At 39.4% G+C, this 16,328-nt stretch overlaps 1 protein-coding gene across 14 annotated transcripts in view; it reads right to left on the bottom strand.

Moving 5' to 3' along the window:
* OXR1 (oxidation resistance 1) overlaps positions 1-16,328 on the bottom strand; it is a 295,905-nt gene that overhangs the window by 16,920 nt on the left and 262,657 nt on the right. For 10 of the 14 annotated variants that reach the window (XM_063327385.1, XM_063327389.1, XM_063327393.1 and 7 more), the window contains one exon: positions 568-648. The exons of 2 other annotated variants lie outside the window; for them this stretch is intronic. In XM_063327385.1, coding sequence (XP_063183455.1) covers positions 568-648 — 81 coding nt within the window. Of the gene's footprint in view, positions 1-567; positions 649-9,714; positions 9,789-16,328 lie in introns of those variants that run through there. 2 more of the 14 variants (XM_063327395.1, XM_063327396.1) reach the window with 2 other exon arrangements.

Here is a 16,328-nt window from a genome sequence, read left to right as displayed (position 1 = left end):
TTCACAGTACTGTTTTTGGAACAGGGAGTTCCATTACCAGCTCCATGTGTATGACCTTTGCCGTGTTGAACTGCCTCAATTACCTGCTTGTATAACAGGAAAAATACTTACCTATTCCACAGAAGTTGTGAAGCTTCATGCTTGCCAAGTACTGATTCTTTATGAGAGATTCCCATATAAAATTAAACTCCCATGCAACAAGGTTTTGGATTCTTCACCTGTTTTGCATTCTTTTTAGGAAAGCTTCTATCTAACACAACACACCAGTCTAAAGTGGAAGTTAAAACACATCACTCCACGTCAAGCAGTACTGAGAACAGATTTTCAAATTGTGACAGAAAATTCCTGTTTGAAAAAGGTGGAGGTAATAATTCCATCATAAAACTACTGATTCCATCATAGCATTTCACAATTAATACATCCAAAACAAAGGAATTTTCTGCTGGATCCTTGTAGTGCTGTAGACAAGACAAACCCACTGAATGCGGGACTTGCCCTGATCAAAGCCACTACAAAGAAAGATGTTTTAGTATCTGGAGATGGGGTTTAAACTACTGAAGAGGGCACCTGGAGACGTCTGCAGAGTGTGCGCAGTTCTTCGCTATTTAGAGCATCGATCCTGCGGTGATACTCAGCCACTGACACTACCTGAATATGGAGACAGGAAGACAATAATTCCACTGACAGTTGAAGAAAAGTAAAAAGGTAAGAAAGAAAAAAGTGGAGAAGAGTAATGAAGGGAAAATGTGCAATGATAACAAACAAACAAGAAGTGCTAGAAGGTGTTTGTTTCTGCAAGGACAATGTACATGTAGGTGATTTCAGACATATGAGGAGACACAGCAAAATTACAAATTAAACACTAATGGCACTAGCAGTTAGATACAGCTCACTACTCTAGGATGAATACAGAGCTGATGAAGGAGTGCATAAAGTTACCAGAATCAGGATGCTATATTAGAAGTCAATCTGAGTTGCATGCCTAAACCCAAACTCTTCAGCCCAAAGTCCTCTCAAGCACTCTTTACACCCAGATTAATGAATCCTGTGAACCTGGTTTGCTTTCCTGGATAAAGACTAGACGCAAACCTCAGGCTTCTCAGGAGGTTCTGACTCTTCTAGGCAGTGAAGATACAATTAAAGACAAGGTAACAGGACCAAAGTTTAATAACTCCCCAATACCACCCCACAATATCTTTATCCTGGACTTTCTATTCAACCCAAAAACTTCAGGAGCTGCTCGTCTGCCAACACATTCACTCCAAATGGCACCTCCACTTTGGCAGGAGGCATACAGCCAGGAAGCTTTTAGTCAGAAAGCTCTAGAACATGCTGCTCTGGTGCAACAAGCTGGCTGAAGGACTACAACAGTCATTTTGATGTAACTACAGCAAATAATGTGATTTTGAGAATGACTCAAAATCATCATTTGTATGAAAGCATCTTAAAACAGCTGGTGGAGAGATTAAATGGATGTCTCGTGTAGTAAGAGTGTATTAAAAACTTCTAGAGCCTACCACAGTGCAAAGGAAGATAACCACAAGTCCAGCAGCTCCCCATCTACCTGCCCCTACTACAAGGAGTTTGGCCAGATACTCGCCACTGTCCTGAGTACAGAGCCCACAGTCATGCATGACTGGCTCTTGAGCAGCGATGGTTCACTCTACCCCATGCAACTGCAAGGCAAGGAAAAAGGAATACTTGTGACATCCAGTTTTACTACCGAGTAATCAGTAATTACTAGCACTCAATTTATTTCCAGCATTTTCTACTATTCTCTTAAAAAAAAAAATAAATCAAGAAAATTGTTGTAAATTGTATTGGTTTGTGCATTCGCAGAGTCAAGTAGCTATATGCAAAGCTTTAACAGTACTCCACTCAAGCTTATAAGTGATAGTGTAGTTTTATCCTTTTATTTGCTATGGCAGTTTGTTGCAAATTACATTGTTCACCCCAGCACCTTATGAATGTAATCCCGAAAAGCAATCATGTGAGGACCCCTTTAGCCTTGTTGCTTCTTTAAGCTAAGCCACCATCACATGACAGGCAGTAGTTAATTTACAACGGCCCATAAGCATGTGGTTACTTAAGGAGATTCTTGGGGAAAAAAACACCCCGAATCAACAAACAAAAAAACCCACCACCCAAAAACCCCAAAACTCCCCAAAAAACCACCCCAACAAAAAACCTCATCATCCCCAACACCATTATACAGTTGCTGTTTCACATACTGGAATGTAGACAGCTTTATAGGCAACGCCATCTCACCTTCGACTTGTCAAACACATACTCTACCACCATCCTGCCCCTGGCTATTGCTCAGCGACCTTTTTGCTTAGTGAACAAGATCTGACACCCCTTTTCATACGCCACGAGGGTACCTGCATCCTCAGAACAGTATGCACAAGGTATTTTAGATAAATTTCTTACCTGACAGAATCATGAATACTTATCCAGGTATGTACACAATAATAGCTCCTTGGCATCCTGAACCTGTTGCACACCATAAAATTACATCTTTACACCTGTTTTGTGAACAAAAGCTAGCATAGTGGCAGACCATTGGTATGCAGTGACAAACATCATAAATAGCATGTCACAGAATGTCAAACTATCCACAGGAAAATGAAGGGCAAGGAATCTACTCTCTCAAACCCAGTGCTTCTTTTAAGTATACACTCCGTATTAAATTCTGTGAGTAAACCACGAGACAAACTGTATCAAGGTTATCCACTCATCACTGAACGAGGCTTTAAATGAGTACATTAAGATACCTCAACAGTGCAGATGCAGTTTCTGACCTTCTATAAAACGCTTATGGTTTAGGTCAACACGCTTTATTTTCACTTTGCAGTGGACAGGATTACATACTTCAGGGTTCCGTAGTTCATCTAATCATGGAGTCAGGTATGTCTAAGCCTACTGGCAACTACCTTCTACAACTTCATTGAGGAACTGGTCAAGATGCATCTTGAAAACATCTAGAATTTTGACCCTGCAAGGCTCGAGGGGCTGTGTTGAAATGTTAAGTAGTATCACTAGTTAGAAAGTTTTATAACGTGGTTTAATTCATAGTCTGCTTATGCTGTTTCCTCCTCCATCAAGATTTCTTCATTTTCCTTACTTGCAGTCACATTAATGCTCTATCCTATTTCACCAAGCTAAATAAACCAAACAGCTGTCTGTTCTCCTGATCATTCCAGCAGCTACCTTCTACTTTATTCTAGTTTTAACTTTCATTCTTAAACACAGAACTTAACTAGTTTTTCACATGGCATTAGAAATACCTCGAAAGCAAGGTTTTTCATTCATTAAAGACAAATGCAGTTTTGCATGCACCATACTGGACTGGTTTTCAGTACAGAATGTTTCCGTGTAATAAAACTCTTTCTTTTTTGGGCAGGTAGCGGCAGATGCCACTTATCTATATTTCACCACTTTTGAGTCTATCCTATAGTAGCCTTGCAATCAAATCAGTTATGAATCAAATGAGTGAAGAACAAGGCTGAAAAACTGGCTGGACCACTGGGCTGAAAGGGTTGCTGTTACTGATGAGTAACGACTGGAACAGGCTTCCCAGGGAGGTTGCAGCACCTCCATCCTTGGAGGCTTTCAAAGTTCCACTGAGCCCAGTCCTGAGCCAACCTGGACAAGTTCTTACATGTAAGTCCTTAAGCTATAGGACAAGGCTTTCAGATTCCAACACAGTCCATGTCCTTACGCAGAAATTGCCAAATTGCCCAAAATTGCAGTGATCTAAGTATTCTGTCCAGGATTAAAGTGTAGGCCTACCTATAGGAGTTTGCTATGTGCTTTATTTACTGCGCTCTCTTCACTATGTTGTATTAGCATCCGATTTCCTTCATACCCAAAGCTACTTTTTGAGGATCAGGAAGTGTTCCTGAAGGACCCTCTGATCTCTCTCTAGTTATATTCTGCTTCAAAAAGAATGCAGGAGGAGAGAAAAATAGCTAAACAAACCTCTTATGGTTAATCTGGGAACTAACTGGAATAGACCAAAACAAATAATCACAGAATCACAGAATGACAGGGGTTGGAAGGGACCTCTGGAGATCATCAAGTCCAACCCCCCTGCCAGAGCAGGGTCACCTACAGCAGGTTGCACAGGAACACGTCCAGGCGGGTTTGGAATGTCTCCAGGGACGGAGACTCCACCACCTCTCTGGGCAGCCTCTTCCAGTGCTCTGCCACCCTCAAAGTAAAGAAGTTCCTCCTCATGTTTAGGTGGAACTTCCTATGTTCAAGTTTGTGCCTGTTACCTCTTGTCCTGACACTGTGCACCACTGAAAAGAGCCTGGCCCCATCCTCCTGACACCCACCCTTTAAGTATTTTAAGTGTTGGTAAGATCTGCCCCCTCAGTCGTCTTTTTTCCAGACTGAAGAGACCCAAGTCCCTCAGACTTTCTTCATAAGGGACATGTTTTAGTCCCCTAATCATCTTTGTAGCCCTACAAAAATGTCTATAGCCAGGAGATTAGTGTGCTTCAGGGCAAAAATGATTCTGCTTAGGGACTTGGAACAGTCTACCACAGGACAATTTCAAGGGCTAATCAAGTTTGAAATGACATACATCCTTAGAGATCTAACACTACCTGCTCTATTCATAATAGCAACATGGACGAGAAAACATGGGATGGGTCACATGACTAGTAGTGTGGATGCCTTTCAGCTTGACTTTCCACACCACATATATTTGAGTTAACTACGCAGCAGAACACAGAACAATTCTAATATTTAATGCAGTTAACTCAAATTGAGGGTTTGCATAATAATGATTCAACCAATCAAGAGGTTTAGGATTCTCCTTTTGGAAAAACTCACGTTTCTAAACCTTGTTTTTCTGAAAGCATATCAGAGTACCTACTCTTGCAAGCGATGCCAGCACTCACAGCGAGCAGAACAGAAATCAAAATTCCCAATATGGAACTTGTTTGTCCTTCAACAATACACATGAAAACAGTTACAATTGTTTGAGCGTCCACGAGGACAGTTTGCCACGCAGATGGTGACACATCAGCCCTTTCAGCCACTGGTCACGTCTATCTGCTATACGCAGCTGTAAACATGAGAACTGCTGACACCAATGCAGCATTCCTCTGCCGCTTTCACAAAGCCAGGAGCGACCAACACACTGGCACCTAATGCAGGGCTGATAACAGGGTGCTGTACTGCCACCCTCAAGCCAAGTACAGCTAAACTTTCCGAGTTAACAAGTAGCTGGAACTGTTTCCTCCTTAGGGAAAGGGAGGGTCTTATCAGAGCTGAGCAGTGCTTCTGAAAGATAAGAATGGAACAAGCGTAATGGTGTAAGTGGCTCTCTTCGACGTAAGTTATCTATACCCTCATGACTAAACGTGAATATAAAATAAAAAACAAATATTGAGAAACAGAATGAAAGCTGAACAATTTAACTTCGCATCTCAATACATCTGTGTAAAATCAGGTGAACTGCAAGTTTCATGAACACTATATCTTGAGAGTCAAAAAAAAAAAAAGTTTCACCTTTAAAGTTCCAGGATACTTAATTGAAAAAGTAAATGCCCATGCAATTTTATCAGGCCATTTACAAAGCTACCCCAAAATAACAGTCGATCTCCAACTCACCAGTAAACAGGAAGGGGGAAGAGAGGATCAAACCTTTTCTACAGGCTGTATGTATCTTCCAACAAAAATAAAAGGTGCATTTGTGAACTGAATGCTGTTGCGAATCTTTTAAGAGAAAACATTAACTTTTATTTTTCAGCCAAATTTACTTTCCTCCCGAAACGTTAGACACTGCTTGAGAGAAGGCAATGTTGAAGAAGCAGCCTTCTCCATCACAAGTAAGATTATTTGGGGCATACTGATTACATTACAATAATGCATTAATTCATGCATTTTACCGCATCAGAAAAACGGTTACAAGGTAGCATTCTGAAAAAAGCTAAGCCTAATTTAATTTGATTCATTTTTAATGAGCGTGGCTGCAAAGCTAACCATTTTCTGTCTCGTGGGGTTATCAGCTAATTCAGCTCCCTGTCACTCTACTGGTGACAAGGAAGGGAAGGTACGAGAGTTAGCCATTTTAAGCAGAGGAGAGGGACCAGAGAATCGCAGCAGTCCCCTGAACTGGCTGGTACTAAAGATCCTTCTCTCTTTCAATACCTTTAAAACTGGCCGTCCCAGAACTGTTCTGCACCCCAAGGTGTTTCCCAGAGCAGGGACAGAAGAGCTGAGTACATTAAATGACAGCAACATTCTCCCTGTGATCAGTATTGTCCCCACAGGATGGACTGTTAAGTATCTGCCTCAAAGTGCTCTAAGCCCACAGCAACTGTGCCAAGCCGTAATTAACATACACTGAAGATAAATGCAAATATCTGCAAAAACCAGAATTAATAAATGAACTTGAGAAGAAAGCAATCAAAGCCTGCAGCACACGAAGTGTTACACTGAGTCTGGAAACCTTTATAACAAGCTATTTTTTTCAAGATAAGAGAAATCACTTATTTGAGAGATATGATAATGCCAGCAAGAGAACTAAATTTAACATGGGCAAACGTTAAACAAAGCTTAGGCTGTTTGTGCAAAGAACTAGGAATTAGATTTATGAAAACTACTTCTCTTGAAGAGGCAGGTCAGGCAACTTGACTTATTTTGTCCAAAGTTGGGCAGGGGGGGGAGGGGGAGATCTGTAGCAGCATTACCAATAAAACCCCGTGCTCTTGCATAACAGTTTAAGGAAGTTTCAGTACAAGGAAGCAGAGAAACCAGAGGTTCAGTTACTGAAACCACAGCACCTGGTGGCTGACCTCAACCTGCTGCTCCAGGAGAAGGCAGGCTGAGCGAGGTCACATCTCCCTTCTGATAGTGCCATGCAGAGATCATCTCAGGTGACAAGAAAGCGCGAGACATGCTTAGAAGTAGGTTAACTGAATCACAGCCCAGTATGGAAATGTTTGTCTCATATTTTAATTAGAAAAAAGGACCACTGAAAACACACAAAGAAAATGTAAGCCTCTACTACTCAGTTTTGTCTTCTTTCAACTTATAATCAGCCTATTCAAATGTTCATCTGCTACTATACTTTGCCTGCATTTGTAGTGAGGCCTAATATTTCATCATTATTAAAAATGTAAACAATGTAACACCTAATAATTAAGTGGAAGATCTAGTCAAGGTATAATGCATAAACCCCCTAATTATTTAGGACGGCAGGTATGGCAAATATCTGTTATCAAGGAATGGTTCTAGGCTTAGTGATCAGTGTAAGAGAGTACTGGATTGCACTCTTGCTGTTTTATTTTTAAAGATCATCAGTTCACTCCTTTACTCTAAACCAAAAATTAGTACGGAAAGCTGACTTTAAAAAGAACTTAGCAGCAGTAGTACTGGATTGATGCAACCTTGCAGTTCCTGCCATCCACCGGGATGAAGTACTACATTCTCATCTTTCACATGTAAGCCCCTGTTATTGTATCTCCATAATGGCCAAAGAACTACAGTCATTAGCTTACCAACTACAGTTAACCAATAAATCAAGAATCTCAGTAGTTGTGCAAGTCTCAAATCACTCACGCTATTAAAACCAACACCACTTTAATTCCCTCTGCATAAAATTTTAAGAATATAAATGCCAAAGAGAAGTTTTGGTGGTTTTATCCCCTTTGGGGACGCTGCCTATTGAAGCTCTGCAAAGCATTTGGAAATGCATTCCTAAAGAAGGCAATCCACCTTTTGTTCTCTTGCATTGTCTGATGTCTTTTGTTTAAAGCGCTTTGACAGAAAGAATGGTAGCCTGCATTTTTGACATTCTAGATGCTTACTGGCACCTCTTGTGTTGCAGTACAATAGAGAGACACAGTAAATACCACTGATTTACAAAAAAAAAAGCGGGAAGCCAACATTACTGGCTTTTTGAAAGGGGAGCATAATGCATTGGCTAGTCACTAAAATTTCGATCTCTTATCCTTAGAAAGTATCGAACACCTAGAACGCTCAACCCAAATTTACTCTATCACCATCAAAATAACAAAGGCCTTTCAGTTAAATAATCCAGGGCGACTTTGTTGCTTCAAGAAAGCATTCTCATTTTATTATAACACTCCATTTGGTCCAGCAATTATGTTTTTCATGTCAGATGAGTTTTCATCCAAATTTCAGAACGACCACTAACGAAACATTCAGTCAAAACCTTTATGTACTTCATATATACTGCCAGTCTCCTTAATATGCTTCCCACTTTGTCTTGAGTAACACAGAGGTAGTGGTACCAATACTCCTTCCCTCTTTTCTGCAAGAAGGTTACACTTGCCCATTAGCTTTATGATCACTCATTGAAGGAAAAAACCCAACTTCAAGAATAGAGCATGTCTTGTCGACATAGCAACATTTTAAAAATACTCCTGTCTGTAGATACTTTATACCCTTTTTTCTAATTTGACTTGCTTTGTGCATTAGAATAACCTCTTCTCTACCTCTCTCACAGCAAAGATTCTCATACAGTCTGCTTCAGTTCAGCCTCTCCTTAAGAGCTCGTAACTATTGGCTTTTATTAGCATAGCTGGAGTTTGGCTAAAATGAAGTGTTGGTCCTAAGGGAAATAATTATAACAAAGGATACTACAACTTTAATTAGCTGGGTAAGATATATCTATATATGTAGATACACAGACATATATTGAAGAATACACTCTTGGTAAACTGCAGATACCTTTTACACTGCCACAGGGAATGCTCAAATTACATTTGAGTTAATTTAGGAATTATATCTCCATTCTACATTCCATTGCCGCAGAAGAAAATTAAGAGCCTATTATTTTGAAGATACTTTGTTAGTTAGGGACACATGTTTACAAAACCAGTTGTTGCCACATGACAATTTCATATTCTGCAAGTAACCTGGCTACAAATAAAGCTGGCTAAAATAAAAACCAAAGTCAACAGCACCTCCAAAAGAAGTATGCACCAAAACCCAGAGATGTGTAACTCTTAAAAAGACGGTGAAGAGCCTGTCACAGGCAGTGTCTGAATGGAAAATACCTTCCAGATCTACCAGCTGGTAAAAGCACAACAAGTATATTCTCATTGTCAAGATCACTTCCTCCCTATCCCCAAGATGTTACTGTTTTGCAAGTCTCACTGAGAACCATTTCCTTTATGTACTGCTATAAATGTAAGTCTTTTGGGGTAAAACAACATTGAAAAGACACCACAGTTACTTACATAAATCTAATAAACTGTAAGAACAGTGGTATTGGTCCCCCTCCTTCATTATAAGTGTGAGAGTGGGACTACAGCATACTCAGCTCTATCAATTTTGAAGTATTATCAGACCTTCCTATGGCTGAATGACTTCTGAGAAGGTATAATCAAATGGTAACTCAGGAGATTTACACTTTTCTAACTAAACGCCAATGCAAGTTACTGTTCACAGTATTTAGCTACAAATCACATTTTTGTTGAAAAAAATGCATTACGCAAAAGGAGGGGGGAAGCGACCCTAAAACTGGTGAACCCCTTAATGCTGAAAGTTGTTTCCCTCACCTAATGCCAATGGAATACCAGCAATTAGGTTATGCCCCTAAAAGTAATGCAAATTTGTGACTTAGCATCCTGTTTACACATTCAAAATGTAAGTTTCCAGCAACTGCCTCTGCGCCACAACATTACAAGAATGCAATAACAGAAATGAACATACTACACTGAAAATTACCAGAGCGTATCTATGATTAACTGGCTGGTGCTTTCTTCCCTTCTTCCCATACCAGAGACGAGACATTTCCCCTTCTAAAAATAAAAAGAAACTAAAAGAGAACTAAAAAATAAAGTAAAAAAAAAAAAAATAAAAAAAAGGATATCATTGAAGGCTGTTTGAAAGCATTCTCTGTACCTGCTGTCAGCTCCAGGCAGAGGCAGAGCCCCACGACAGCGACAGGATGGTTTGCTAGACGCACACGTGTGACTGACAGGGCCGGGAACAAATGAGCGGGTGTACAGTAGGGGGATGTATCGCAAATGATGACGGCACCGAAGAAGAAGAAAGGTTTCCTGTATTCAAGTGCGGTTGCACAGCACTAGTTTGTTAAAACGCCTAAAATATTTAAAGATACAGAACAACTTAATTTTTCTTACGCAATACTGGAGAATATGAAAAAAATCCTCAAGAACTGCTGGCAATAGCCTGTTACATTGTAACAGTTCATAAACAAGTTCTGATGGTAACAAATTTGCACTCAACATTAAAATAAGTTTGTCTTCGTACGCTGACAACTGTACATAAGCCCCAGCAGTTATTTTTTAGAGTCCAGAACCAGTTAAAAAAAAAAGTGGTCAGTGGAAATTTTTTAAAAATACTCTTTTTAAAACAAGGTTTTAAAGCATTCAGGAGCTGTTAGCCTCACAGGATTTTCAGTTTCGTAACCTACAAAAAGAAAATTAATCCTTTTGTCTATGAGCTAAACTTGCTGTATAGGTTAAATGCTAGTGCCAGCAATAAAGTATTTCTGGAATCATGATTTAATTTTTTTTTTTTCTTAAGGAAGGATGTTTATTTAAACAGGCGTGTGCAATAGTAACCCTTTGAGAATTTCCTTGTAGTAGCACTTGCAGGATTTTTTACCCTCCCCCCTCACCTCCAAAAACATCCAGTGCTCAGAGTCCTGGGTAAAAGTATTAAATAGGCCAGGGCAGCAGCAGGCAGCATCGAAACAACATTAAACCATTGCTCACTCGTGCTGTTCGCTGCGATCTAAGAGCCAGGATGCCCAAGCAGAGAAAAATCAGTGCCAGAACTTGTACTTAACTGTACTGCAGACGGTGCGCTGGAGCGCCTCACCTTGCATTAGCATCTCACTCAACATAATTCGGATGGATAAGATGTTCTTCTTTTCAGTGAAACCTTTCTCAGGAGCTGACAACTCTAAAAATCAATTTGTTCCAACTTATGAGAACTATTAAGGTGACGACTGAGAACATTTTTATCACTGGGACATTGAAAGCTGGGATTTAGGAAACCCAAATATAAAATAATACACTAGAAACACAGTCAAATAGTGTAAGATTCAAACAATAAACCATATGCCCATTTATTTGTGTTTTTTTTTAAATAATAAGTGAGCTAATATTGAGATACAAGAACAAAAAACTGACAGCCTTAAAACTGTTTCAAATGAGACAATTTATATATATAAAAAATAAAATAATATAAGCTACAGCCCCCCGCCCCCCCCCCCCCCCCCAGTCTGGCAAATCTTAAAGGAACAGAGAATATGCAAAAAAAAATATAATATATCAAGCTATCTCTGGACACGTGAGTTCTAAGCCAAAAAGCAAGAGCTAGCCACACAACTCCCCACAGCCTATTTTAGCATCTTCCCCCCACACTTCTTCCGCCTCAGATAACAAACTCCTCCCTATCACTAACCAACACATTGTTTCTCCAAAACTGGGGGAGGAAGAAAAGAATCTGAGACACCACACAATTTTTTTATTCTAGAACATTTAATCTCAAACAATTCCAACAACTTACTTGGAAGCTTTTAGCTTCTCTCTAAATAAAACTACCTCCTCCCAGAGCTTCTCAAAAGGATTTTTAAAAACTTACTCGGAAGGAAAGAGAGCAATAAACTTCTTTGTTAGATCTGACAACTCACTTTTTCCGCTTAATCACAGCTGCAAAGTTTAAGGGGAATAAGTGCACTGGTAACTCTGACAGACCTCCTGCCAGTCTGTTTTGACGCTCTGCCTTCAGCAGCAGCATCTCCAGCAGCTGGGGGTGGCTACTGGGAATCAGGTCAGGAGAGCCTGGGCACCGTCATGAGACAGTGCAGTCCTAGAAGTGGCAAAAGCTTTCTCTTGGGACTGACCTCCACCCACCCCAGACCCTTAACAGTCTTCTTTTTCCAAACTGGTGGAAGATATATTTCTATTAGCCAGAGAAAGAAGCCCACACAAGCAGCCTGACCCCAGGAGCATCCCTTAAAAGATAAATAAAACAAACTGCCCTTTTCTTCTTTTGTGCATTTGTGGGTTATACTACTGATCTGTTAATTTGAATCAGAACCGCCTATCCTGTTGCTAATTACTGTCTGTCTTGCCATAGAAGTTCTTAATTAAAAAGATTCCAGAGAGGAGCACCGGCTCAGACCTGACATACGTGGAGACTAGCAGCAAGCACTTAGGAGCATGCACCCATTTGCTACCCAGACAACAGAGCAAAACAACACCTATCTAATTATCCTGAATGATAATCTTGTTATTGTCATTGTTAGTTTGTAACCAATCTAAGCATCTCTACACAATCAACATTCACAGCAGACGCACAGTCCTTTCAGTAATCGTTATTCAAGATGTTGTTTTTTCTAATAGACTGTCTTAAAAAATATTAAAGTATCAGCAGAAGAAAAGGAGAATACCAACAAATACAGGTACAACTTCTGAAGTATCTTATTCGCACTCCAATCAATTATCTAGTTTACACCTTTTGCCATACCAGATTTAAAGTTATCAGCTGACAAGATCTCGTAACCTAGGAACAGGACAGTAAGTCCGGTAACTCTCTCTAAACTCGAGCAGGAAAAGTGGATGCTGGGAATGAAAGAACATCGTTGCAGTTTGATCAAATGGCATTATTCTGGTTCAGCTAGTAGCTAACACAATGTCCTGAGATACCACAGCAACAGGAAAGTTGTGATGTTGAATTCTATGATCCCTGTATTTAATATGCGTGCTTTTTGAGGAATATTACATTACTAAAAGTAATTACTTCCCCTGCTCCTTCCCTCTTAAGGGAGGAAGGTTATCCCAGATGGCTAGCAGGGACCAGGGAGGCAGCATAATTATTCAGTTTATTTAGAACTTGCTGTTGATTCCACGTGAAGCAGCTGTGTAGGTAACCAGGTTTTATGATGAAAAGTCACAGTGTCATGCACTGAAGATAAGCATCCCTAAGCACCTCTTGAGAAGATTATATATAAGGCATACATACAAAATAAGATCATTCTCAAAATTTAATACTCTCAATTTCAGAAGCAGCCCTGAAAATTGAGAAAAACACAAATCACAGGAACCAGACTGTGTAACTCCAGTGCCTCAGTGCAATTCATATGCTATTTGCATTTTTGACTGACAAAAAGAAAGCTTGTTTTTATGCTGTTCTATTGGTTTGCCTGGGAACAAACAAATCAATAAGCAACGACATTAGTTTCACTTTCAGTAGCCTACCCACTTGTTAGATTGTGTTTTTAAAGAGATGAGATGTATGTTTACTTATTGTATTATTGTTTTAGGATATAAGTTGCCAAGAACTTCAAAATTAGGAAGATACCTAAGACGCTCAGGCCACCTAAATTGTTATCTTTGGAAGGAATCCACTAGGTGAAAGAAAGGTAGTTTCATATTTTGATGATAAAAGGCATACAAAAGCCAGTTGAATTAAGGTCTGGTTTATCTTTTGTAAGAGGCAGACAGTTCTATTTGGTACAAAAATCCTTTCAGATGACTAGGAAGAGTTCAGGAGTATTGAAGTTAGAACATAGTTAAAAAATAATAATAATAAAACCAAAACAAAAAAATCAAAACAAACAAAACCCCCCCCAAAAACCAAAAACAAAACAAAACCAACCAGGTACTGGCTCCTACGCAAAACTACTACTTTGTCTTGTAGAACAACTGGATCTTTGTAAAAATTGTTCCAGGTGAAGCTAACACAGGATTACAGCTAACCGAGGTCTGATCCCTTCCCCCTTTACCATTACAAGAACCACACTGAACAGTACAAAAGCCACCTCCTGTGGTACCCAGTACAGCAGGGACGGGCACAGGTTCTCGGCTGGCTGATAATGTCTCCATAAAAAAGGAAGTCTAATTTAAGAAGTCATCCTTTGTTTCCTTTCAAAAGCTTAGGGGAAGGGGTGGAAAAAAAAGCAGCATTTTTCCATCCACAAAATCTTCCTCGGAATTCTCAAAAGTAGGATGAAAGCCATTAAGAGTCTCAAAAGCACAAGCTTTTTAGTTGAATGACTGTGCTTCAACTCTTAGCAGAGGGACTGCCCCAGTTCTCTCTCTTAAATACATGAAATAACCATCAGGTACAATTCCACATTCGTGATTTCAACTACAGGACAGCTCCAATTAATGAAACCATCCGAATTTTCACTTAAAAGTTATAGACAGACTCCAAATAGATTAAGTAGAGAAAACAGAGCAAAGCAAGAGATTTCCCATGCATGTTGACCGTGTCCAATATTTGCTCAAGGTAATTGCAAAAGCAAGAATGAAAGTTACTAGTCTCTACAAAGAGCATCGCATTATGTCAATGGGCACCGGAGTCTCTCCAATCACAAAACACAATTTAACAGAAACATTTCTAAGTATGGCATATGACTGCTGAAATTCAAGAGACTTTCATGCTCTGGTACAAAAGCAAAGCCTACTAAAGATGCTAACATGTTAATGCACAGCAACACATGCATAGTGACACGTCCGATTTCTTAACAGACAATGCATGATGTAAAACCCAAGCAATGATCTAGCTTGTATATCCCATATACGACCATAAAGACACAACCTTTCAAGGATCTAGCTCGTATATCCCATATACGACCATAAAGACACAACCTTTCAAGGATCTAGCTCGTGTATCCCATATACTACCATAAAGACACAACCTTTCAAGGATCTAGCTCGTGTATCCCATATACTACCATAAAGACACAACCTTTCAAGGATCTAGCTCGTATATCCCATATACGACCATAAAGACACAACCTTTCAAGGATCTAGCTCTTATATCCCATATACTACCATAAAGACACAACCTTTCAAGAAACGTATTGGAAAAATATTCTTATTCTGAGGACTGTGTGATGCATCTTTACACACTGTGTGCAGTGTTTCATTCAAGAAGCCTACAACTTCCAGGCTGCTGCTTCTCTCTGCTGATCCAGTATCATCCAGCTTGTCATACAGCATTATGATCATACCACAATTCAAAACCTAAGACACAACATGCAGCTGTTTCACTAGCATCTGAGCACTGAAGTGTAGGAATAAATTTATAGACAAAACATTAGTAAGAATACAAAAACTTAAGACAGCAGTGCATACTGAAAGTGAAATGTCCATTTTAATATCGAAGCGTTGCAAGTTACAGTCCAGATCCAATAAAGAACTTAAGCACCTACATCCAATACTCCAATCTTGAAAAACCTTCTTCAGATATTTCCTGACCAGGAGACACAATCACTGCGACCTTCATATTCCTACAAATACACAGAATTTCTAGACACTCCAGAAGTTAACAACTTTGTTAATATTGAACTGTTGAGTGTCCAACTCAAATAGCATTTCAGGGAGGCAGAACTTCATTTGCAACTAATGGCTTGATCTAGTAAACATTTTAAAACCATAGTTGAAGTTCCAACTGAAATCCAGGTTGACAAGTGAGTTACTACAGAATACTGCTTTCCAGAAGTATTGCATCTATATTTTCTACAGAAATTTAATATGCAAAACCAAAGGTAATGAATATGAAATGCAAGTCCAGAACATGATCTAGTGAATCTGGGAAAAATCATTTGCAGATATCTACCAACTCATGCTTCGTTTTGGAAGTTAATTTCTCAACAGCTTTAGCTCAAACTGATTTTCTGTATTTTTCAAATAATTGAAAAGCTAACGTAAACAATAAAACGGATGAGCTTCCAACTACTTCAAGACCAGCTTGCAGGTTCTAAGACAAGAAATTTCCTGTTTTCAAATATCTTGTGGATGAGTATTTAGATTTATGTGGACCTGAAGTATGACTCAATGCTGAATAATAGCAATAAATAAGATCAAATGACAAGGGCAAGTGGGGGGAAGGGAAGGGAAGGAAGGAAGAATCAACACTTTAAATAATTAAGAATTATTCTAGTACAGAGCAATTCTTCCATTTCCCTAACAGGTTTCAGGTTTAAATAGAAACTGATGTCCTTAACCGATTTCTTCACAAGTGCCCGAACTGAAATTTCTTTAATGCCTCAGAAACATTTAGCTGTGGCCACAGTCAGTAATATTTTTTTTTTTTTGCATCAATACTCTGCCTGATGACCAGAGATCTGATCCATCGGCATGAATCCTGCATTTTCAATATTGCATGATGATAAAGACACTTAACAGCTGTAGTACCTTACATAGCTACTGGTTTGATTATTCTAGGTTCAAATCTGCAATCTAAAGACAGATTATCAGTCTGCATCAGTAAGTCATTATCACACACAGAAATAAAAAGTGCATTTATACACAAACAGTCAATATAATGGTGCAACCCAGTTTTCCAGCTCCCCA

The sequence above is a fragment of the Chroicocephalus ridibundus genome, chromosome 2, assembly GCF_963924245.1.
Source record: "Chroicocephalus ridibundus chromosome 2, bChrRid1.1, whole genome shotgun sequence".
NCBI classification, from domain to species: Eukaryota; Metazoa; Chordata; class Aves; order Charadriiformes; family Laridae; genus Chroicocephalus; species Chroicocephalus ridibundus.
The sequence above is the reverse complement of the archived record's forward strand: the minus strand, read 5'-3'. Positions and strand labels throughout refer to the sequence as shown.